General features: G+C 38.4%; 1 protein-coding gene across 1 annotated transcript in view; it reads right to left on the bottom strand.

Moving 5' to 3' along the window:
- Window positions 1-25063, bottom strand: part of CFAP47 (cilia and flagella associated protein 47) — a 497722-nt gene extending 472659 nt beyond the window's left edge. Inside the window, exons 1-8 of the mRNA XM_006066421.4 lie at window positions 24786-25063; window positions 19577-19728; window positions 16344-16459; window positions 10035-10173; window positions 7622-7850; window positions 7035-7195; window positions 4720-4841; window positions 2253-2488 (exon numbers count right to left, since the gene is read on the bottom strand). Of these exons, the coding sequence (XP_006066483.4) occupies window positions 2253-2488; window positions 4720-4841; window positions 7035-7195; window positions 7622-7850; window positions 10035-10173; window positions 16344-16459; window positions 19577-19728; window positions 24786-24980 (1350 nt within the window). The 5' untranslated portion in view covers window positions 24981-25063. The remainder of the gene's footprint in view (window positions 1-2252; window positions 2489-4719; window positions 4842-7034; window positions 7196-7621; window positions 7851-10034; window positions 10174-16343; window positions 16460-19576; window positions 19729-24785) is intronic.
- Between the last annotated feature and the right edge of the window lie 230 nt (window positions 25064-25293).

Raw genomic sequence — 25293 nt, 5'->3', positions numbered from 1 at the left:
TGCTATTTACTTCTCCAGGGGATCTTCCCAACCCAGGGATCGAATCCAGGTCTCCCGCATTGCGGGCAGACGCTTTAACCGCTGAGCTACCAGGGAAGCTCATACATATGAACTGCATGCATTTAAACATATATACTATAGCTCTTGATTGCAACTGGGAGAAAGCTTCCATCAATAATTTTATGAACCATACCACTATGCATCGGAGGAAAGATGATAAAGTAAGAACCTGAGGTGAAACAAACCACTCCTGTCTAATGGTGTTTAGAGCAAGACTCAGCAAACTTTTTCTGTTAATTATCAGACAGTAACTATTTAGGCTTTATGAACCATACAACTCACAACCATTTAACCTGCCCTTGTAGCATGAAAGCAGTTATAGACAATAGGTAACAAATAAGAGCGGCTACATTCCAATAACAGTTTACTTAAAACAAAACAAACAAAAAACAAGTGGCAGAGGGTCTGGGACAGAACTGTCTGAGTAGTGAGAAAAAGCAAACCCGACATCCACAAGCTGTCCTTAGCGCTCAGAGGTATGTCTTGGCATTCAACTTCTGTGCTCTGCATCGATAGTTCTACAAGGCCTTGGCCAATTAAGCATTTTGTTTTCAATTTGAAAATTCAACTCAACCTTCATGGTCTGGCTCATACGTTGCCATCTTGGCAGACCTTTCTATCTGGCTGGAGGTTCTATATCACCTTGTTACAGATCTGTTTTAAGACATTTGACATTCTTCTTGAACTCGACCTGTTTGTGTGTGTGTCTTACGCTTCCGTAATGCATTAAAATATTTCTTACCCGGCAGAACGTTGGAGGGAAGGAGGCGGCGTCCTGGGTTCATTCCCCCGGGCTGTTCCAGGCCAGGCACCTGGAGGCACGGGCTGGGTCCGCGCCGGGCTCCCTCCGCTACCGCGCGACCCCGTGGGTCCGCTCATCGCCCGGGGCTCGTGGCGCATCCACTGCCCACGCAGCCGCGGCCAGCTGGACCCAAGCCGCCAACATCCGGGAGCAGCCCCGGTACACCGCCCACCTGGATGGGCCGCAGGTGGCGACCTGGCAGCGGCGTTCGATGTGATCCTGCCTCTCCAGCGGGAGGCGCTGTATGACTCAATCCTGAACTACCAGCACCGGTGCCAAGACTTCTCCCTGCACTCAGCTGATGACAGCAAGCCTCCTGACGCCAGCCTCGACTCCCCGCCCTACCCCTCACTGTGCCCCCGATGCATGGTGCCCATGAACGGCAGTTGCAGGGCGCTTTCCACATCAGCCTCTTAAGAGCTGGCCTGGGAGGATGCATCTCTCAGCAAGTCCTCAGACTCTAGTGCCTGCTTTCCCCCTACCGCCTCGCCTCACAGGAGTGCATAGACCTGGGCCTCTTGGTGGCAAAACTGCTGCCACCACCTCTCTCCTGGCACTGGGGCCGGAAACCAGGCTGCAGCCTCTGCACATGGCACTGGACTTCCACTTCCCCCACATGTGTGCACTCAAGCTTGGCCAACCATCCTCAGCTCTTGGGATGGGGAAGAGGGCCTGGTTCCCACCACCGTTTCACCATTTGCTGCTATTAGCAGCCGCTGGCTCAGAGGCTTCCCGCCTCTGGTCCCTGGGTTCCACTGCCCTAGACACGGGCTCCAGGACCATGCCTGGATCCACCCTCGTGAGAGAGGGTCAAAGCTCTGTGCTGGATATTTAAGTTTAGGGGTCAACATCCTGGGCACATAAATAAATACTCTCTCAGAAAAAAAAAAAAAAATCCATAGAAGCAGAACTATGTTTTGCACTTCTTTGCTTTCTCTACAGGTTTTTTTGTTGTTTTTTTTTTGGCACATGAAAGGCAGGTAAGAAATAATTACGAATATTGTACAGGTACCGATACAAACCAATACAGGCTTCCCTGGTGGCTCAGACGGTAAAGCGTCTTCCCGCAATGTGGGAGACCCGGGTTCAATTCCTGGGTCGGGAAGATCCCCTGCAGAAGGAAATGGCAACCCACTCCAGCACTCTTGCTTGGAAAATCCCATGGACAGAGGAGCCTGGTAGGCTGCAGTTCATGGGGTCGCAAAGAGTCAGACACAACTGAGCGACTTCACTTTGACTTTCACCAATACAAAAGTATTCATAACTAGGCCACAAAAGAGATTAACTTTCTAAACACTGGTACAACAAATGTAGGTTTTAATCCTCTGCATGGCTTTTTAGTCAACCTTAAAATATTTAAAGCATGTGAAACATAGAATGATAATCTTACCTGCATACATCCTTCATCAATCTTGCCCTTTTGAGGATCAATTTTAAAATGTGCAGTTTTTTTAAAGTGGTACATCAGAGGAAGGGATTTGGATCGATTTTGCATAACACAATGAATCTCTGAATGTCCACCCATGAAACAAGGTGCAAAATTAAGAATCCTTCCAGGATCAAACTGTAGTAAGACTGGAAGTCCTGAGCCTGTCAGGGCTAATTCTATTTTCTGAAATGAGCCACCTGTAAAAGCAATAATAGTTTGTTAATATTAAAAGTGTTTTGGGAACCCAGAATATATTTGCTCAGTCCAAAGAGTGTCATCTGAAAGACTTGATGAGACATGGGTATCTAATTCAATCTTTCATTCAACAAAGTTACTGAATGCCTTCTCTGTGTCAGTATTTTTCTAGACCTTGGGAGTACAGTAGTGAATAAAACAGGTGATGTCCTTGCTCTCATGGATTTTACATTCTAGTGAGGTGACACTGACAATAAAATAAATAGGTAAAGTAAGGTAAGACAGAGTACAATGTCTTGAGGATGCTCATTTATATGGGGAACTCCAAAAAGAATTGATAGGGAGATGTGAGCAAAGATATAAAGGACCCTGGAAGAAAATCATGGGAAAAAAATTTTTTTTAAGTCTATTCTAAATACAGAAAACAGCAAATACAAAGACTCTAATGTAGGAATGACTTGGCATGCTCAAAAAAAGAAGAAAAGAAAAAAAAGGAAAAAAAAAAACCCTCAGGAATGAAGTATGGCTGCAGAAGAGTAGTAGAAGAATGGTAAGAAAAGATCTGACATAAGATATACTTTTGACTGTAGAGATAACAAAATTTGCTGACTGATTGCAGTAGAATTGGAGATTGAACACAATAAATGATGATGCTAAGGTTTTTGGCATAAGCAACTGAAGTGATGGAATGAAATGGAATGAAGTGATGTAAGAAATGAAGTCATTTTTTGAGGCAGGAAAGACTTCAGGAGGGACAGGCTATGGGGAACCAATAGTTCTTTTTGGACATGTTAATTTTGAGACATCTGGTAGAAATCCAAGTGGAAATGTCTTATTAGGTCACTTATTGTATTTGTCAGCTTAGAGTGAAAATGAAGAAGGAAGGACTGGGGTTGTCAGGGGAGAAGAGAAGCTGGGTGAATACTAATCTCAGATCAGGAGAAAGTGAATGAGTGGAGGAATGTAGTAGTAATGGCAAATACCAGGACTCAGTTGGGATTAACGGTTTTGTGTTTTTCACTGGCCCAATTAGCTTCTGAGGTGCAGCCCTGGAGTAAGCTGAGAGTTGAATTGAATCAGATTAGAGGTTTTCCACTCAGCCACAGTGGGAGTTGAGCCAAGAGGTTTACATATACTTGGGGGAAAGTGATTAAAATTATGAACAATGGAATATAAGCTGAGCAACAATGTAAATATGAAGTTTTGGAGATAGAGTACTAGAAAAGAAGGTAGTCACTATGAAATGAGGGCTCTGATTGAGTGAAAGAATAGTTTTGCAGAGAAAGTATTATAACTAGAATGCCAAAAGTAGGGTTTATATTTCTTCACCCATACTCTTACTAGCCAATCCAAGATTCTAAGGCAAACCTAGCATCTCTATCTCTAGCCATTGAAAACTAGATTAACTTGAAAGCCTAGAATAAATGTTCTGTCTATGATCAGCAGACAGAGCTCAGTATCACCAACTATGGCATAAATAGTAACAGAGTAATCAATTTATGCCCTAGGAACACTGTTCAACTCTGCTCAATGACATCACTCATACCAACACGCAAATCTTCTAGACTCTTATCTTGCCATGGTCATCTTTCTGGATTTCATCACTCATCTGCCTATATTTTTATTTTCTCTTTGATCTTTCTTGCTAAACTAAACTTCAATTCCATTTTACTCACTGCAACTCATCCAACATTACCTGAAATGTACAGAGTTCACTGCATTTTTACATGTGACCTACAAAGCACATGCACTTATGAATATCCTATAACAAGATACTGCATCCTATTTATTGATACTATAACTCTAGGTCTTATTCTTTGACTGTTACTTTATGTAGATTCTAAGAGAGCTAAAGGTTTGGTAAAAATGAAATAGATCGTTTGTTCCTATATTAATCTCTAAGAGAAAATCTAGGCTTACGAAGAAAAGAAACAAGGTTGTTTTTTGTTTTTATTTTATTTCTTTAATCCTACATCACCATGTTTATCTACTGTTATCTGAAAATAATTAAGTCATTTAACTTTTAAATTGGAAAATTACTATATAAATGATTCTGAGGATGACTTTTCTCAATGTTCCACAGAAGACATGTTAAGGTCTTTCGAATGTTTGCATTTTCATTCTAATCAATAATTATACATTTCATTAAATTGCCTCTACATATATTGCTGTCCAAACTTTTAAAGAATTTAAACAGCTATATATTTGATCATAATGTTCATTTCACACTTACTTTTGATGATCTGATTATCATCTCTCAAAAACCCATCTTTACTTGCTACAGACTCAAATCTCAAAAAAACAGCATAGTCTTGCCTATGTGAAGGATCATTCTTTTGAACATCAATGATTAGCCTGTGAAAAAATTACAATCAATTATTTCTAAAGCAAAGATGACACATTTTATTAATCTCTCAAAAGGGAATATCAACCCAATACCTAAATCTACACAGATGGAATTCAGCAATAAAAAGATAACTGTGATCCATTTTCCAAAATTCCCACACAAGATACTGAGACTTGCAAAAGAAGGCCACACTCATATATGTGAAGTCAAAAACACTGAGTTCATGATGATATTTGCAAGATAAGTGGGATTCAAATATACTAAACTGTCAAACTCTTGCCTCCAATGTCACTTTTTGTGTAAAGGATTTTCTTTCCAGGCAAACTTCATTGCTAACTAAGGTCTCTGTTCAAGTCTCTATAGTGGTCCTTCCTACAACCCGGGTGTAACTGCAAATCTCTGGTACATATCTGTGTCCTCCCATGAACTAAGCATATATTTCTAGCCACATTCTTGTTAGAGGAGAAAAGGCAATTTGGAGAATAGGATTTGGTAACAGCCAAATATTGGCACAGGAGAAAAGCAAAGGAAAGATGAGAAGAAAGGAAGTAGGACCAAAGACACAGATGGGTTATGTCACAGGCTTGTGCCCTGACACAAGCCTTACCTGCTGCTTCTGCTGCTGCTAAGTCGCTTCAGTCGTGTTCGACTCCGTGCGACCCCATAGAGGGCAGCCCACCAGGCTACCCCGTCCCTGGGATTCTCCAGGCAAGACCACTGGAGTGGGTTGCCATTTCCTTCTCCAATGCATGAAAGTGAAAAGTGAAAGTGAAGTCGCTCAGTCCTGTCCGACTCCTCGCGACCCCATGGACTGCAGCCTACCAGGGTCCTCCGTCCATGGGATTTTCCAGGCAAGAGTACTGGAGTGGGTTGCCATTGCCTTCTCCATTGCCGTACCTAGAGCTCAGCTTTTTAGCACTGGATACTCATATATATACACAGAAGGTTGATGTGAAATATTACATAGGAATTCAAATAGCATATTGAGAACAGCTTTAAGACTACAAATCATATTTATTTCTCAGTTCATGCTAGACTCTCAAATAAAATGAACATATTGCCATGAAAAGAAATTTAGAATTTCAAAGATTGTGTATTAAACAGAATCTTACAGATTCACCAAAGAAATTTCCTGCATGAAGGGATGATTAATAAGGCAATTATAGATTGTACAAATAGAACAATTACTTGATTTATTACTCTCCTTAAATTAAACCACAACTCAGTCTTCATCAGACAATTGGTATCACCAAGTGACCCCATTGTCACAGAGAGAAGTACATTAAACATTGCCTTCTTACAAAGGTCAACATACTGACAACTGGATCAATTATTGTCATACACTACAATCTCTCAAGTGTACCTGCAATTGCTACTGTATATTTAAAACAGCATTGTCAATTATATTTTTCAAACTAAATAACCAAACCAAGCACAGGGAAAACTACACATTGGCAAAAGTCCTAAACATTTGTATGAATTTTCGCAACCAAGTGTGGTTGATCCCAGCAGCTACTAAAGGCTTAATATTTCTGATATTCAGTCTAAGTATTTGGCCCTGGCAGGAGCACTGCATCCTCTCTGAAGGCATCTACAACAAACTCCATGCTCCTAGCCACTGCGTGACTATTTCTGGAAGGACAATAAGGTCTTGGTCGAACAGACTGGTCTGTGGGCACAATTCAAAGCAACCCCAAACTTTCACCATCTCATTTCCACAAGGTCTGGAGAGATTTTTAATTTAAAATAAAGTGTTTACTTTGGCCACTTCATGCGAAGAGTTGACTCACTGGAAAAGACCCTGATGCTGGGAGGGATTGGGGGCAGGAGGAGGAGGGGACGACAGAGGATGAGATGGCTGGATGGTATCACCGACTCGATGGACATGAGTTTGGGTGAACTCTGGGAGTTGGTGATGGACAGGGAGGCCTGGCGTGCTGCAATTCATGGGTTGCAAAGAGTCGGACACGACTGAGCGACTGAACTGAATTGAACTGAATTGAACTGAACTGAAAGTGTTTACAAACATTTTTAAATATTGGAAATAATGTTAACCGTGTTAGAAATATTTAGAACCATAATAAGAAAAATCCAATTTGTGCCTTCTGCCAAGTTTTACTATTAAAATCAATCTGATGAATGCACCATTAATATACTTTCCATTGATCAATAACACCATAATGAAATTAATTTTTGCTTACTTTGGGCTGAAACAAAATGTAATTAAACTCTTTTGATAAGGTAGTAACCTCCCTTCATTAGGAACACAGGAGATAATTGTGGTAATATCTATGCTCTTTATTTTCCTTAAGTAGGTGAGATTATTTAAAGCAACATTTGTTCTTTGTTTAATATTTGTACCCTGTAATATAAAATCAGAAATAAAAGAATATTAAGGCAAATATACAAAAATTATTTTAAAATGTGGTCATAAAATAATAATTGAAATTCCAGAGGCTAGATATAGAGAAAATGTATGTCTTTAAAGTAACATAGGTAAATTTGATCAAGGCACCTCATAAAACTTAAAGAACTATTGAAAAATTGATGAGAACATAAACCCCCACAATTAGCCACTAAGATATATTAATACCCATCTATTACTATCATTGTCAGGTTGATTTACTAAACTTTTTGAGGTCACCCTTGGAAACACATGAAATGAAATCATATCTTCACGTTAAAACATTTTTAGAGTAATTAAGCAGCTTGTTGGTTATTAGTAAGTTCAAAACAATCTGTTTCAAAACATAATACCTGATCTTCCTCCGTTCCATTATTTACTTACCAATTCTTCTCCAGTGGAATCATCTTGCATTATGGCTACCCAGTTTATAGGTTCTGGGCTATTATTGTACAGAAGTGCACGTTCAATCTTGGACGTTCCAAAGAAAACAGAACCAAAGCTTATGCATTCCAACTTTTTATCATTATTTATGTTTAACAATTCAATAATCTGCTCAATCACATGAGCTCTGATATTCAAGAATATGTCTGGACGATCTTGCAAACTCACTCTACAAGATAATGAATTATACATATATATTTTAATTAGAATTCTATACACTTTTTCTCCTAAATGTTTATATAAACAGAAATTTTATAAAATCACATTATAATTAAAATTCAAAGACCTAAGGGAAGTTCCTTTCATGTATGTGACAGAGACTGTCATGTCCTCCTGTCTGTCTGAACCTGCACAGTAGAATGGCATATGTGCAACCTAATTTATTGTCTCTGGGAAACAACAAAGATGGAAAATAACTGCATGAATTGACCTAAAAACATTTATTGATATTTCCATATCACCAATTATTCTGTAAATACTAGAGTTATATAGGAAGATTTATATGGCCACCTCTAGTTCTAGAATTCTGAGATTCTTTTCTAATCATCCCATTTCCACAAGTCCACTCACCAACTTCATCTTCATCCTAATAACCCAATTCTCTATGAAGCAAAGTATCTTGGCAAAACTCCATTTATTTGCTGAAATGAATATCTCCCCTCATAAAACTTCATTTTTCAGACTAATCTGAATTTACTGTTGAAACTTCCTTTACCTTACATTTATCCCTCTCTGGCATAAACACAATCCTTTTGAATCTTGCCCCATCAGATAGCACAACTCAATGACCAAACCACAGCCATCACCAAAGTCCTTAACTTACACTCTATCTCCGTCACACTGGGCATGGTTCATAGCATGTCTTTACACATGTCCCCTCACTTAGCTTTCTTGACACCATACTTTCATGCTTTTCCTTCAACTTATTTAGACTCTACCTTCTTATTCTCCTAAGACTTGAGTATTTTGTAAATTTCATGAATAATGCTATTTCTCTCCTACTCTTTTATACTCTACTCTCTTTCTCAAAGTTATTTTTAACACTTCATGCTTCATCTACAATTTATGTAATAACAACTCTCAAAGCAATATACCTAGACCAAAATTTTTTATGGGACTCAATATAAGTAAATCTAATAGGCTCCAAAGGATTCTGCAAAGCAAATCAATTCCAACGTTACGACTGGAGTCAAGATCTTCTACCACAGACCTGAACCTCCTCTTACTTTGTCTTTCTATAACCAGTTACTAAATCTAGTCAAATCTACCTCCGTAACATACCTCCATTCTGCACACTTCTGTCCATATTCTCAATCTGTACCTTAGCTGAGGCCTTCATTATTTCTCTTCTGCCTTACTATTATAGTTTGTAGTCAGGCTATCCACTCCACATCTGTACTCCTTGATTTTGTACACTGCTATTAATGTGAGCTTTCTAAAATGAAAACTAATTAGGACACCCCATCCTAAAACTTTCCTGAGATTCCACGGCCTTTACAATAAAACCTAAGTTTGTATCAGGGCTCACAATTGTTTCTCAAACATTTTTTATTGAGCTGTAGCCTTCAGTGAGAAATGTATTTTACACTGCAATGCAAAATACACACACACACACACACATACACACATACACATGAAACAAGTTTTACAAAATGCCATTTGAACTTAGTATGTGAGATGCATTCTGATGTTTTCTATATCATTGTTTTAATACTAGTGGTGACTCACTATACTGACTGCATATCCTGCTAATGAACTGAGAAGTATAGCAAAAAAAAAAAAAGCTTTCCTATAAGGCACTTAACTGGACCCTGCACCATTCTGTTTTTCTGGTTTCATCACTCCTCACCTCCATCTCTTTGCCTCAGATCTCAAGATGTGTAACACTGTCTATTAACCTCTAGAAAGTCATCTTCTACCTGCTCTGCCTGAAATCATTTCTCTAACCTTCTCCCATCACCAATATCCACCTCTCCTACACACAAACACACGCACACGCACACACACACACTCAGCCCAAATCACACCACTGCTCTTTGCTGGCCAATTTCTACTCAACAACAGGTGTTTTGTTCAACTACTACCTCCTTAGTGGAGCTCTTTCTTGATCCATTCCCTCACCCCCACAAAATTCAAACTAGGAGCTCCTACTAGGTGTACCCATATGCCATTCTCCAGTTCTTCCCATTTTTTCAGTCTCTAGTACTTGGCAAACAGCAGATACTCAATGAATTAATGCTGACTCAAAGTCAAAGAAGCTAACATACATTCAAAGACAACAGGCATATATGAAAAGAGAAACAGGAAACTATTAAGCACTACACTAGAATTAAGAACCATAGTATATACTCACTTTGCCAATTCGTTTACAACTACAGGCTGGTCTGCACAGAAATCCACTTTAATAACCACTGATGACTTGGGCTGCACAACACCACTGGTTGGAAAAATGGCAATGGATAGTTGGCCCTGGTATTCTGTTTTAAAGATACCTAAGGAGAATGAGAGCAGATGGTTTACATTTGGATCCTTATAATGTTAACATTCACTCACTTAGTAGGGGACAGACACACATTACAGAGTATATGGTCTACTGTGGACCAAGAATCACAGCTTTGATTGTAAGTCCAGTCTCCAGGGTCATCCAATAAATTTCAGCCTAGTTTTAAGACTCAACCCTCACCAATAGCTAAAATATACTGTCTGCTTACTTTGCTCAGACACTTATGCTAAGAGCTATGCATATATTATTCTACTTAGTCCTCAAAATGAAATCAATGATACAGGCTCAAGCATTACCTCCATTTTATAAATAAGGAAATAGATAGGTCAAGTCACTTGTCCAAAAATACACAATTATTATGATAGATTAGATGATCAACTCCAATTCTTCAATCTTCTCTGCATGCTTAATGTCACACTCCCATGGATTAAGTATGTTTTCCTACCCCTTGACTGGGCCTGATCATGTGATTCACTTTGGCCAATAGCATGGAGCTAGAAGTGACAAGACAGCTCCAACCCCAGATGTTCTCCTGCTCTCTTACCATTGAAAGTGTTTCTTTTGAGAAACTGCTGTCCCTTTGGCCTATACCCCATAAGGAGCAAATGTGGAGCAGAGAGAGCCACCCAACTGACTCACAGACCTGCAGTGAGTAACAGATCAGCCTGGCTGCCTCAACCTGAAGCAGAGTAACCCAGTTTAGTCAAGTTCCTGCTAATGTGCACAAAAGCATTAGTCCAACTCTTTGCAACCCCATGGCCTGTAGACTGCCAGGGTCCTCTGTCCATGGAGTTCTCCAGGAAAGAATATTGCTTTTTTAAGCTACAGAATTATGGCATGGCTCCTTCCACATCAATAGCTGACTACTACAGCTAATAACTAATAGAGCTGGGATTTTCACCTGGATGTTTCTGACCACAGGGCTTATACTTATAGCCACCACTACTACTCATTATGTAGTTAATGTAGTTCACAGAGGAAAAGGGTGAAAAGAATGAATTTCTAGAATAAAAAAGCATATGAGAAGGAGGGCACAAGTATTTCTTATTCTGAAAGCAGAAATGGTCCATAGTTTATGGTAATGTCTGGTGCCTATATTAGAGCATGCAGTCTATATCAGATACCATCTCCTTTTCATCTCTGTAGTCCTGGCACCCCACACAGTGCCTAGCACCAAGCAGTGTTCAAAATGTCCAACAAATGGGAAGCAGCCAGTCGTGAGTGTCTTTGATATCACTATACAATATTAACACAAATGAGCATTCTGCCCACATAAACAACTTTGAAGATTCCTAACTTACCAGTTTTAAATCACATTTGATGACATTTTCCAAAATTATTCATTTAACTTAGGATAATGAAAATATTAGCATAATAAAAGTACTGAAAATATAAAAAAATAATAAAACTTTAAGTCCAGAAATGACCTGATGAAAAAAGGTAAACAAACTCACAGTAACAAAATGTGTTAATCCAATAATTTTTAGAGACATGGTAAGGACATAAATATTTATTTTTTCTATCATAATATAAAGCAAAAATCTGTAAAATTATATCCATTACAAATAAACAAGTATCATTGACTCAGTTCTCCAAGAAAATAAAACTATATAAGTTCAGTTAAGGCTGAGTCTAAAGTCAATGGTCCAAAAGCTTATCCAGGAACAACCCCTAACAAAAGAACATTATTGAATATTTTAAATATATTAAAATAGTGAGTACACAAACATAACTGTGTCTTATTTAACTTTAATGCCATCAGTAATAATGAAATATTTGACTGTTTTATTTTTTTTAATGTTAACAACAGGAGCAAGGACATCATCCTAGGAGAAGGATGTCATTGAAGGAAAGATGTTACAGATAGAATTTTTGTCATCAAATTTTCATTTTTTTAAAGATATGAAATTGGCCAATGTGTGGAGAATGAACTACAAGCAGATAAGAAGAGACTTCAGAGAAATAATTTAGGTTGATATAACTATAAGGCAAAAAAAGATGATGACCTGTTGTAAAAAAAAAAAGTGACAATGGGACAAAGAAAAATAGGATTACTGACATAAGGATGTGGATAGACATGATTTAATAATTGACTCAGTAAGGGGGTAGAGGGTGAAAAGGAGGGAGGTGTCAAGGATTTTGCCAAATTTTTGACTTGGCCATCTACATGGTGGTGACATTCAATGAAAAACAGAAACGGAGAACTTTGGGGGAGAAGTTGAGTAGTTTAGTTTTAGACGTGTTAAGTCTGAAAAACCTGAAATAAATGCAGTCTTGTATAGACGTCGGTTAAGTAACAGGAATGGAAGTGATTGCCCAGGGAGAGCAGAGTGACTGAGAAAACATTAGGGTTCATGACAAATGCTAAGGAACACTCACTTCTAATGTACTGAGAAAAGGAACAGCGGTCCACAAGAGAATTAAGGAAGATGGAGAAAAAGAATAATTCTAACATCAACTGTATTTACTGAACATTTAATATATGTCAGAGAGTGTGTTAAGCATTTTATTAATCATCACCACAATTATACAAGGAAGGTACTATGTTTATCCCTAATGTATAAGTGAGGCAATGAATATTCGGGAAGTATAAATTATTTGCCCAGGGCCTCCCAGCCAGTTAATACTGTAACCAAGATTTGGACTCTGGAAGACCTCACTCTGGGTCAAATCAATTAAATGAAGGCTCACTGAATGCTTAGTATATGCCCAACGCTGTGTCACACATGAAAAGTATGTTGAAATCTCATGGCATGGATTTCCAAGAAAACAAACAAACAAACAAAAAATACACTGAGAATAAGTAGTGCGTGCTTCTCTGGGTAAGAGAGGGTTCTTAGGACCACTTCTGGGTCTGATCCAATTTAGCAAATTTCCTGCTTTAGAGATGATGCTAGGCTTTTCTAGACAGTGATGTAGAGAGATGATGCTGATGATCAGGGGAAGAGAGGCAGCAGGCATTAAGAGCAAGAGAAAGGTCATATATTTGCGGTAAAATAAACCAAGGTAGCCATTGAAATCCAGAAATAGTGTGTAAAGATCACTGTATGGACTTTTAAGACTATTCCACATAATAACATGGTAGTAGAAAAAGTACCCAAAGATTCAAGAGGGGAAGAGGGAAATGATTGCAATTCAAAAAATGCTAAGATTTTTTTTCAATCTTCAATGATTAAAAACTAAGAAACAATAAAAACATAAACGAAGAAATGGAGTTTACCAAAGCACAAAATACTAATATTAGAAACATCTTAAAGACTAAACTATGTTTTTTCAAAGTGAAAAGATAAGCACTACTTGGTAAGTTAGGCAAACATTCTTACAAGAGGCAATACAACAAAATGTATTTGACAACATGCAGCTAAATCCATGGATAGTTACTCCATAATAGATTATTAAAGAGAATGCAATGGCACCCCACTCCAGTACTCTTGCCTGGAAAATCCCATGGATGGAGGAGCCTGGTGGGCTGCAGTCCATGGGGTTGCGAAGGGTCGGACACGACTGAGCGACTTCACTTTCACTTTTCACTTTCATGCATTGGAGAAGGAAATGGCAACCCACTCCAGTGTTCTTGCCTGGAGAATCCCAGGGGCGGAGGAGCCTGGTGGGCTGCCGTCTATGGGGTCACACAGAGTCGGACACAACTAGAGCAACGCAGCAGCAGCAGCAGCAGCAATAGATTATTAACATAAAACATCATGAAGTTGTTACATAGATAAACTCTAGTATCTATCTCAGAGAGAGTACCACAGAGAGAAAACACAACTATATAAGTCATGAACTTGCCGAGTGTGGCTTTTTGATGTTTTCTTAAGTATATATAAGGGCTTCGCTGGTGGTTCGAATGGTAAAGAATCTGCCTGCAATGTGGGACACCCAGGTTCAATCCCTGGGTCAGGAAGATCCTCTGGAGAAGGGAATGACAACCCACTCCAGTATTTTTACCTGAAGAATTCCATGGACAGAGGAGCCTGGCTGGCTACAGTCCAAGGGGTCGCAAAGAGCAGGACATGACTGAGCAACTAACACTTTCACTGAGTATTTGTAAACACTTAATCTTTGACTCTAAAACTATAAAATATTTGTCACATAAAATCCTTTTGGAAAGTTTTATTAAAATCATCTTTGGTTTCTGAATCTATTTTCTGCTTAAGTGTTTTTCTTCATGAAAATACATAATTCTCATGAATATTTATATATTGTGCTTATGGGTAATGAGGACTTTATGACACTTTATGGGCACTTGCTACTGTGAATATAAAACGTACTATCAATTTTGGTAAGGGTAGAAAAAAATATTCATCTCCAAAAATGAAGGACAAAGGCAGCAGAAAGAAAATGTGTTTCACTGATAACAATGTGCTTCAGTTTGTAAGGTAATGGCAATTAACACTTCATAATACTCAATTATAATTTACCAAAAATAGTATTAACTACAATACCATGCACACATACTAAAAGTTAATGTGAATTACTCTTCCTAAAATGTATGGACTCAGGTCCATATATGTACTTTTATTAAGTAAAGTAATATTAAATAGTCAATTAAAATTCAAACATATTTTTTACTTATAGAGAGTTTTTATATGTAATAAAAATGTACAATTTGGTAAGATTTTAGAATAAAATCTAGAAGTTAGAATCAATTTAGAATCAATTTAAAATAAAGAGAGGATATGATCAAAGCATTAAAGAATTTGTAATGGACAACAGTTATGAAAAATTTTGGAAAGTAAAATAATACAAATAAAATTCTATCAATTACATATCACTGCTCCATAATCAGATCTAAAGGACTATTTAGACCAGAGTAACTCACCATAAGAGAGTTCATCCTTAACACTGGAGTCAGGCATAAATGAGCCTAATATTTCACAATCTCACAGAATTCAGAAATTCAATCATTTAAAAAACAAAGTATGGAAAGTGAAATAAGTAACACTCAGTGAGGAACAATTATCAGTTTTATCTGTTTATATCCCAGGAAGAAATCAGTAAAGTATCAGACTTCCTTTTGTCTTAATAATTTCCACTGTTCATTCAAGCAGCCCCAGAGAATGCACTCACTTAGTATAAGACAGGTTTAGATATAAGACCTGTTTCATGTACCCAACAAGCAATCTCAAGAGAGAAATGTCCTGCCTGTCTGGAGCTTGTCCTCATCTCAGCTTGAGAAAAATGTTAGTCTTATCCCAGATGCTGACCATTCAATCAAGAGAATGAAAGGATAAATGATTGTATGCCTACTATATATCAATGACGAGTGTGTGGTCATGCAGACACAAGCACATGTGTGCGTGCACGCACGCACGCACACACACACACCCCATGCCTTTACGCAAACTGTTAGATCACAGTAAGAATCTCTAGAAATAATCTCATGGAGAAGAGAGAAGCACTTTTTCTTTCAACAAAATGTTAGTAAAAGCCTGCTAGGGATCAGTATGTGAATTCAAAGTTGAATATGATAGAGAAAAGGAACAAATCTTTCCTGAGTACCTGTGATAAGTCAAGTACCATATTACAGCCTTTGGTACATACATAATTAACCACAGTATATTTTATTAGTCAGTTTATAAATGAGGAATCTTAAGTTCAATGTTCTTAAAGATACTCATCTCAGATCACACAGCTTGGAAGGCATTGGGCCCTGATTCTATTTCTGGAAAGCTCTAAGGACTGTGTCACTTCTATGATACCACTCTATGTCTATCCTCAAGGAGGTCATCAGTCATCTGAGTCAAGTTATATTAATAAGAATCATAAGGATGTAGATTCATCTTTCCTGATATTGCCTATTAGTTTCTAAAATAGTAATCTTACTTAAGGACCTTCAGTTTTGAGTTTTTCCAAATGACAGACCTAATTTTTGAGGAGCAGGGTAAATCAGAGAATACATTAATTGCACAAGAAAGATTGAAGGCAGGAGGAGAAGGGGACGACAGAGCATGAATGGTTGGATGGCATCACCAATTCAATGGACATGGGTTTGAGCAAACTCCAGGAGATAGTGGACAGGGAAGCCTGGCATGCTGCAGTCCATGGGGTCACAAAGAGTTGGACATTACTGAGTGAGAGAACAACAACAATATATTTCAAACATTATCAATTTTCTTCCAAAAGTGTAAGTTAATTTATAGAAGAGAAAGTATTTACCTGGCACACTGCCATGGTTAATGATATTAATCTCTTTACAATACACTTTACTACTGGGAACCAATGTCCCAAAATCAACTTCTGGCTCAATTTCCAATTGACATGATGGAATCAACCTAGAAGAGGAGAAAAGAGGACCATATGATGAATTTTAACAACTATAATCTCATGGTTAAATCCACAGGGACTTTTATCTTAACTCCTTAAAAGAGACTTCAGTTTCCTTACAGGTCTGCTGGTGGGACATTTGTCAGTAAACAAAATTGTGAAATGAAGACACAAAAAAAGATAATGAGAGACATTTTAAATTTAAAAATCAGATTTTGTGCATAAATACATGGAATACTCTCCCAAGTACTCACCTTGAAAGGTTACCCATGTATCTCAATTTTTTTTGCAGCTCAAAACATACTTGGAACTCTGTCTTGAAATCTCCACCTAAACCATACATTATTTTGCCCACCCCCCTCAGAAGGGGAGGGGGCATACATACACCATATGTTCTTTTGCCCCCTCTTTCAAAAGGGTACCAGTTATCTTAACAAAGTAAGTCGTTTGGATGATGCCATATCTGATGAAATAAAAGAAGGTGGGATACTATAAAATATCACTTGGAGACTAAGAAAAGGTGTAACAACAAAAGGATACAATTGATTTTTCATGTGCATATCTGTAGCACATGTTTTCATAAGCATTTAAAAAATCCATTCTAATCCTATATACATGTCTCATAAGGATATATATACACATATATGTTTTTAATCTGGATACTAGTTTAGTTTATAAGGCATCATTAAAAATATGCTGTTCAATATTAACAAATTTTCTGAAAGATAGGTAAATACTATGGCTCCTATGTTACAGATGAAAAACAAAAGACTTAAAAAGCCTAATTTATTTATCCAAGGAATTATCTAGATATAACATTGAGGAACTTAACCTTGAATCCATTTTGTTAGATTTCGTATACATTACCTTAGAAACCTAACAATGATGACAACAACATCAATAATAAATGTAGTAATAACAGATCTTTACTGAATCTTTAGGTTATATGCCAGACACGTGAATTAATTCACTCCACTTAGGATACAACCTCCAAGATATAAATACATACATGCATGCATACAATCATATATACATACAAACATAACAAAATTCACAAATAAAAATACATGAAGAAAACATTCACAAATACTGTGTTACTCATTGATGGTCTGGGCCTTCTTTCTGGGATCTGTGTTTATACATGTTTTTGTATTATTGGATAGGTACAAACATTCCAGAGATCAGCTAGGACTGTCCTGTTTATGCTGCATATTCTAAGAAACACCCATGTTCTTCTCATAAAGAGACTGTAATTTTGTAACAGAAAAAGATCAATGACCTTGTACATCTCTTTACAATATACTTATATGTATATACATAATTGTGTTAATAAAGAGTTTATAAGATCTAAAAGAATAATAATGCAAACAATATAAAATGAAAAGCTGAACATTTTTTCAAGCTTTTTCTCTAGCTAGGTGTGAAAAAGACTCTTAATAATTTCTTGAAAATCTTTCACACATACACATACATATAAATGTACATACATGCATACACATATACATGGTTTAAGGAGTAAGGGTGTGGTGATATGGTAATATTTAATAGTTTCTCTGGCTTTCCTACTGGTTTGTCTTCCTCTTGTATAAAAAAAATTCTCTGGCCCATATGAACCACAACATGTCAAGACATTTGACCTCTAAGGATGAAAAGAATCAAGCCACCTATTGGGAGAATTGCCTCTTGACTCCAAATGCTCTCTACAAAATGAGTTACCAGTTGAACCCTATCTAAGGGTCACCCTTGAAGGAAATTCTGGAGAAGGGAATGAATGACCAACACACTAATATCAAGTACCAGTTATCTCCAAACTTGGAAATGCTCTCAAAAGCTAAATAAATACCTTCCAATGGTGCAAAGGAATAGCTTATTCCTTGCCTAAAATGTGTCAACTGTTTGATTCCTATGCAAAATGGGATGCTGTGCTAAAGCAGAATTTCTCAACATGGAGAACCCAAATAATTGGACATCTAAATTTAGTTCATGAAAATGAAAAAAAAAAAAACACACAAGGGAAACTATTAAAAGGCTTATATCTAATACTAATATTTCAATATTAATTCTGCTAGTGGTGGACAAATAGAAACAAAGAAAATACCTATAGAATAATATTTTGCTGTAAAAAGAAGAATTGTGCATGTATATATATTAAAAATACCTAAAAATTCTATAATAGCTTTAACAGGTAATTTATAATGAACAGAACTATACTTTTTTCAATGTAAAATGAAAAGCACAATGTGTTGGTCAAATAAATTATTTGTATTAAAGTTAATCTCCAAATCAGTTATTTAATTCTATATTATATTCATTATACTAATCCAAATCAGTTATTTAATTCTATATTATATTCATTATACTAATCCATATTCTTTAGCCAATCTCAGAAGAGCACCATTTTGACTTTCTTGAAGCCAAACGTCTGCATTATTTAAAATTCTGTGAAGCAAATACAGCAATAATTTAAAATTATATTAAAATGTGACTGCTAAGTCACTTCAGTCGTGTCCAACTCTGTGCGACCCCATAGATGGCAGCCCACCAGGCTCCCCCGTCCCTGGGATTCTCCAGGCAAGAACACTGGAGTGGGTTGCCATTTCCTTCTCCAATGCATGAAAGTGAAAAGTGAAAGTGAAGTCGCGCAGTCATGTCCGACTCTTCGCGACCCCATGGACTGCAGCCCACCAGGCTCCTCCGTCCATGGGATTTCCCAGGCAAGAGTACTACTTCACTGGAAAGCTGGGGAAGATAGTTAGACAGAATTTTGTTGGAGTGAGAATGAAAAGTATGATTGTGGAGACAGTAAAAATAGCATTTTAAAAATAAATCTTGCATCAAAAGGTACAAAAAATATGGCAGAAATAAAATAGGATGTGAATTCAAGGGAAATAAAAGAATACAAGCAATTGTTGAATATTTCTAAGTGATTTTAATAAAAACCAGAAAACTAGTCTTTCATTTGTTTTGAACACTACAATTTGCTAAAAAATTTGTTCTTGAAGTTCAGTTTAAGGATACTATAGATACAAAAAGCCCTATTAGAGAAAATAGAAAATATTACTATGACTCTTATTTTCATCTGAAAGATGCTCAAAATGTTAGGCTCAATTATGAACAATACATACCCAATTAGAGGGACCTCTATTGTTTTATTTCCTATTGAAATAAGAAGTTGGTCACACATGTCTTCATTCTTATCAGGGTGATACTCCACCATAGCTGTTGTCTGAAGGCCAGAAGCAAGTGATTTATCCAGATTGGTCAAAATCAGTTTGAACTTCAGTGGAAGAAAAAATAATAATAATTACACATCTTAACTCCTACTAAGAAAATAATATGAGCAACTGTAGTAAGGAGTGTACATTATTTCAAGAGATATATTAAGATACAGGCAATATTTCTGCCCTAATGATTCTATATGCTTCAGATATACTTTTAATGGTAAATGAACTGAAACTGAAAATGCAGTCAGTCGAGAAATATGTAATATGTTTAGAAGTATGAGGTACTAAAAAACAGGAAAAAAAAAAAAAAAAAGGGAAGAGAGCTGTGCTGAGTCACTCAGTCATCTCCGACTCTTTGCAACCCCACACACTGTAGCCTGCCAGGCTCCTCTGTTCATGGGGATTCTCGAGGCAAGAATACTGGAGTGGTTTGCCATGCCCCCGTCCAGGGTATCTTTGCAACCCAGGGATCGAACCCAGGTCTCCCACATTGCAGGCAGATTCTTTACCGTCTGAGCCACTCAACATACACCTTTAGAAGTATGAGGTACTAGGAAAAGGGAATACTAATCTAATAAAAATATCATTCAATCTAAATACATATATAACATACATGTACAAGCACACATACATTCATAAATACATATAGCATTTTATATACTTTTTGCATGAGGACTTGGACTTCAGAACGTGGAGGAAATACAAAAAGGAATAGACCAAGGAAAAAGAACTTTTGTTACTTTTGTTCTTGAAAAACATTTGCTAGACTCCAGGAAGACCTGAAGAGGGAAAGAGAAGAACTTCTATGTATTAAGTACTTCTGGTAGGTCAAGCATTCGACAACTATTAGCTCACTTAATATACTTCTATAGCCCTGTAAGGCTGATATTAAGGCTCCCAGTGTAGAGATGAGAAACTAGGGCCTGTAGGTTCAAGAGGGTCAGTGAGGACTTCAAACATACATCTATCTGACTCTAAAACTTAAGCTCTTTCCCCACAACTAGAAACTCCTGAATATATAATCTCTTAAAAGAAGCATATTATATATCCTTTGAAAATTACATAATGTTTAGGCCAGGGACTAATCAGGTGTCATATGAGTGATGCAGACCTAAGTATGAAAATCCAAGAGAAAACATGATAACTGTGGGCTAGGAATGAGCACATTCAATGCAGGTTTAAAGGATGGATGTATAGGGTAGAGAAGAAGCAAGAAAGATGCTCCCTATGGAGGCAGGAATATCTCAGGCACATGCAGAGAAAAGAATAAGCAAAATAATCTTTCAGCAGGTAGCTAATAAGCTAGTCTAGCTGGGCAAAGAGCTTCAATGAGTAACAATGGAGGTCACGTTGAAATTAACTATTCAGGGCTTTTAATGCCAGACTGAGTACAAGCAGTGCTTTCCAGCAATGAGGGTAATAAGAGTACTGGAAAGATGTGTTGATACAATTGGTTTGAAAGTGTCATCCTTCCAGCAAACAATAACTCTGAGACCTCATAACTACCACAGCCCAACTTTCAACCCTCATCAATTACTTGAAAAAACAAGGGATAAGTATAGGCCTTTGGGTGCCGAAAGTCCACATAGCAGGTTTGATCATCTTCCTTTAGAAAAGAAGGACAAGGAGTGCTTCAGCAGCACATACCCAAACTACAAGCGTCTGAGCACTCTGGGTGGTCTGCAAAGGTGTCAAAGGCACCAATCCTACTCTTAGGAACTTATCATGTGACCACTGAGGTGAAAGTAACACTTAGCAGACACAAGTAACTCTAATGAATGTCTGTATATGCAATTAGTATCCAGTAGTCGTGTCCGACTCTTTGCGACCCCATGAATCGCAGCACGCCAGGCCTCCCTGTCCATCACCAACTCCCGGAGTTCACTCAAACTCACATCCATTGAGTCAGTGATGCCATCCAGCCATCTCATCCTCTGTCGTCCCCTTCTCCTCCTGCCCCCAATCCCTCCCAGCACCAGAGTCTTTTCCAATGAGTCAACTCTTCGCATGAGGTGGCCAAAGTACTGGAGTTTCAGCTTTAGCATCATTCCTTCCAAAGAAATCCCAGGACTGATCTCCTTTAGAATGGACTGGTTGGATCTCCTTGCAGTCCAAGGGACTCTCAAGAGTCTTCTCCAACACCACAGTTCAAAAGCATCAATTCTTTGGCGCTCAGCTCTCTTCACAGTCCAACTCTCACATGCATACATGACCACTGGAAAAACCATAGCCTTGACTAGACAGACCTTTTTGGCAAAGTAATATCTCTGCTTTTCAATATGCTATCTAGGTTGGTCACAACTGAACTGAACTGAACTGAGGGGAGAAAGAGACACGACTGAAGCGACTTAGCGTGCATGCATGCATTGGAGAAGGAAATGTCAACCCACGCCAGTATTCTTGCCTGGAGAATCCCAGGGACGGGGGAGCCTGGTGGGCTGCCGCCTATGGGGTCACACAGAGTCAGACACGACTGAAGCGACTTAGCAGAAGCAGCAGCAGTGGGGAGAAAGAACTTGGAGATAAGAGAAGATTTGTTTGAGAAAAATGAAAACTCACTTTTGACTCTCAGAGATGGACAGGATTTGGAAGGCAGTGATTCTTACAGGAGGGAAGAATAAAAACATGGGTCAAAAGAACAGGAAGTCTGAGCTAACATGGGTAAGAGGACAATGACAAGAAAGACTGGCCTGACAGAACCAGAGGCCACAAGAGTCAGCAGAACACTGAAGATAGGACTGGGTCTTAGTTTTCTAACATCAACCCACAGGAGGTGGCATACATCACTGCATATGGCAAATAGTAGGTAATGTGGACCTCAGAAAACAAACTGGAAAACAAGCACTGATGCATGTTAAGAGAATTGTTTCCTAAGGAACTACAATAGTGACGACGGCAATGCTCTTTACATAGCACCCTGTTTTTTGTTTCCTCCAAGACAGCTAATATATTTTTTACTAATCTATCCCTTCCTTAATTCCCTTTACACCTAGGAAGGTCCAGGAGTACACATCATGATCTAGCAACAAATATAAGTTCATACTGACATCGAGCTCATGGCTTTCGCCTCTAACTAGTAAACCTGTCTGGCCATTCTCTTGCTAATGTAAAGACCTGTGTTCTAAATAAAAATCACACTAAAATAAAATATATTATTTTTCTTCTGACTGCACAAAAACCGCTCATACAAAGTGTCTCCTGCTGCTGCTGCTAAGTCACTTCAGTCATGTCCGACTCTGTGTGACCCCATAGACATCCATGAAATAGTGTTTGCCCACATCTGGGATTTACTGCCAACTTGACTTTTAAAATAAAATAGAATTAAAAAAAAGAAAAAAAAGAAAATATATTCAGATGAACATTCAATTGTTTAATAAATATGTAGTGAATTAGTGAAATAATAAATGATTTCTCTAATTTTACAGTGTTTGTAGCAATCAGGTACTTCCTGATTTAAAGGGTTAGGCTCTGTACGATTTTATTACAAAATAAACACATTACTACTGTCAAAACATGTAAATACAAAAATCTATAAAGAATGATTCCATTTATATGAAACTGAAGAACTGACTATTAATCTGGTTCATTACAAGTCAGTATAGTGGTCACCTACCTCCATGGGGTGATTACTCCAGGTACTACAGAGAAACTTCTGTAGTGTTGGAAATATTCTATGATTTGATCTAAGTGGTAGCTACATGGAGATGCTATGCTATGCTAAGTCGCTTCAGTGGTGTCCAACTCTGTGCGACCCCATATATGGCAGCCCACCAGGCTCCGCCGTCCCTGGGATTCTCCAGGCAAGAATACTGGAGTGGATTGCCATTTCCTTCTCCAATGCATGAAAGAGAAAAGTGAAAGTGAAGTTGCTCAGTCGTGTCCGACTCTTAGCAACCCCATGGACTGCAGCCTACCAGGCTCCTCTGTCCATGGATTTTCCAGGCAAGATTACTGGAGTGGGGTGTCATTGCCTTCTCCGACATGGAGATAAATGGAGATAAATGCATATAAAAATTCATCAAGCTTTACTTTCAGTTTCTGTGCACTTTAGGGTAGGTAAATAGTACATCAGTTTTTTAAGTGTAAAAAGTAGAGCATAAGACTGGCCTGACTGAACCATAGGCCACACGAGTCAACCAAACACTGAAGACAGGACTGTGTATTCATTTTCTAACAGCAACCCACAGTAGTTAGAAACATACATAATTTTAAGTGAACCTTTCCATATCTGTATATAGAAGTCCAGCTGCATCCAGTATCATTATTAGGACTATTTCAGGAGAAAATGCAGTTATGCATCACTTACATATCAAAAATTATCTTCACCTGTCCTATATCAAGTCTCCCTGAGAACATGTGATCATAATAAATTAATATCCATTTATTCACACAGATAGTCTAAAATAACAGTGACAGAGATGAAGTTCTGTCAACTTTTAAATCAAAAGAAAGGTGAAAAGATAGGGATAGCCTCTTAGAACATTAATTTTGCTGATTATTCAACTTGTACTAACTCCCTCATTAGTTTTGTTTTGTTTTTGGTGGCTGCCATCTCACCAGGGATCAAACCTGTGACCCCTGCAGTAGAAGCATGGAGTCTTAACTACTGGACCACCAGGGAAGTCCCCTCCCTCATTAATTTCTAAGTTTTTTGAGGGCAGAACTGTCTCCATTTTACATGCCTCACACCTACTTTCTATTTTGTAGCAGTTGCTAAACAAATGTTTGTTACAGTATGAAATAATAAACCTTCCTGCTATCCTACAGTAGCTGGAGTAATCAGGCACTTTATGACCCAAAGGGGAGTTAATAGAGAATAAGTTGTCATAATTCTACAACATTATGAAGCATAGATTCTTGGCTGTTAAAGAGGAGAGACGCATAAAATCCTCTTCCCTTTTTTCCCCAAACTCCAAATGAAGGAACTGGGAGATTCCAGATCGACTTTTCTCCCCTGTCTCCCAGACCCAAGCAAAAAGGGGGAAAAAAAAAAAAGAAACAAACAAACAGGCCAGCCCACCAAATCACCGCTTCACAGGAAGCTCAATTCTGCCCGCACCCTCCCCAGGCCCTCCTGAGGCCCTGCTCTGAACTCCCCTGGGTGTGTTACCTGTGGCTTGACAGGCTCCTGAAAACGGATTTTTTGGCTGCTTCGGCTGAGATTGTGTACGGTAAGTGGGAGGCGGTAGACCCTCCCTGCCAGCGCGTTCCGAAATTTCATTTCCGACGGGGTCACCCGCAGCTGCATGTCCTTCTTTGTGGTGTCCAAGTCCCGGGCCACGAGGGAGCTCCTCTCGGTCTCCATGGCCGTGCCCTATGTAGCCCGCAAACCTTCGCGGACTTGACCACCGACTAGCGTGGACGCCGTCGCTAGGCAACCGCCCGACGCCACGCGATCTCCTCCAGCCCAGCCGGCTTTGGCGCCGCCCAAGCTGCGCGAGTCGGCAACCTCACAGAAGCTGCAAGCTTCTGGTGAAAGTACCCAGTATCCCAGGTGTCATCAGAGTAACTGTAAAACGTGCTTTGGTCACCCAAATCCCAGCCTGGCAGGATTTTAAGAGACCACTGGCGGGGCGGGCATTTTCCTAGACCTCTCAAGATTAAGCTTAAAGAGCAGT

The sequence above is a fragment of the Bubalus bubalis genome, chromosome X (assembly GCF_019923935.1).
Source record: "Bubalus bubalis isolate 160015118507 breed Murrah chromosome X, NDDB_SH_1, whole genome shotgun sequence".
NCBI lineage: Eukaryota > Metazoa > Chordata > Mammalia > Artiodactyla > Bovidae > Bubalus > Bubalus bubalis.
The sequence above is the reverse complement of the archived record's forward strand: the minus strand, read 5'-3'. Positions and strand labels throughout refer to the sequence as shown.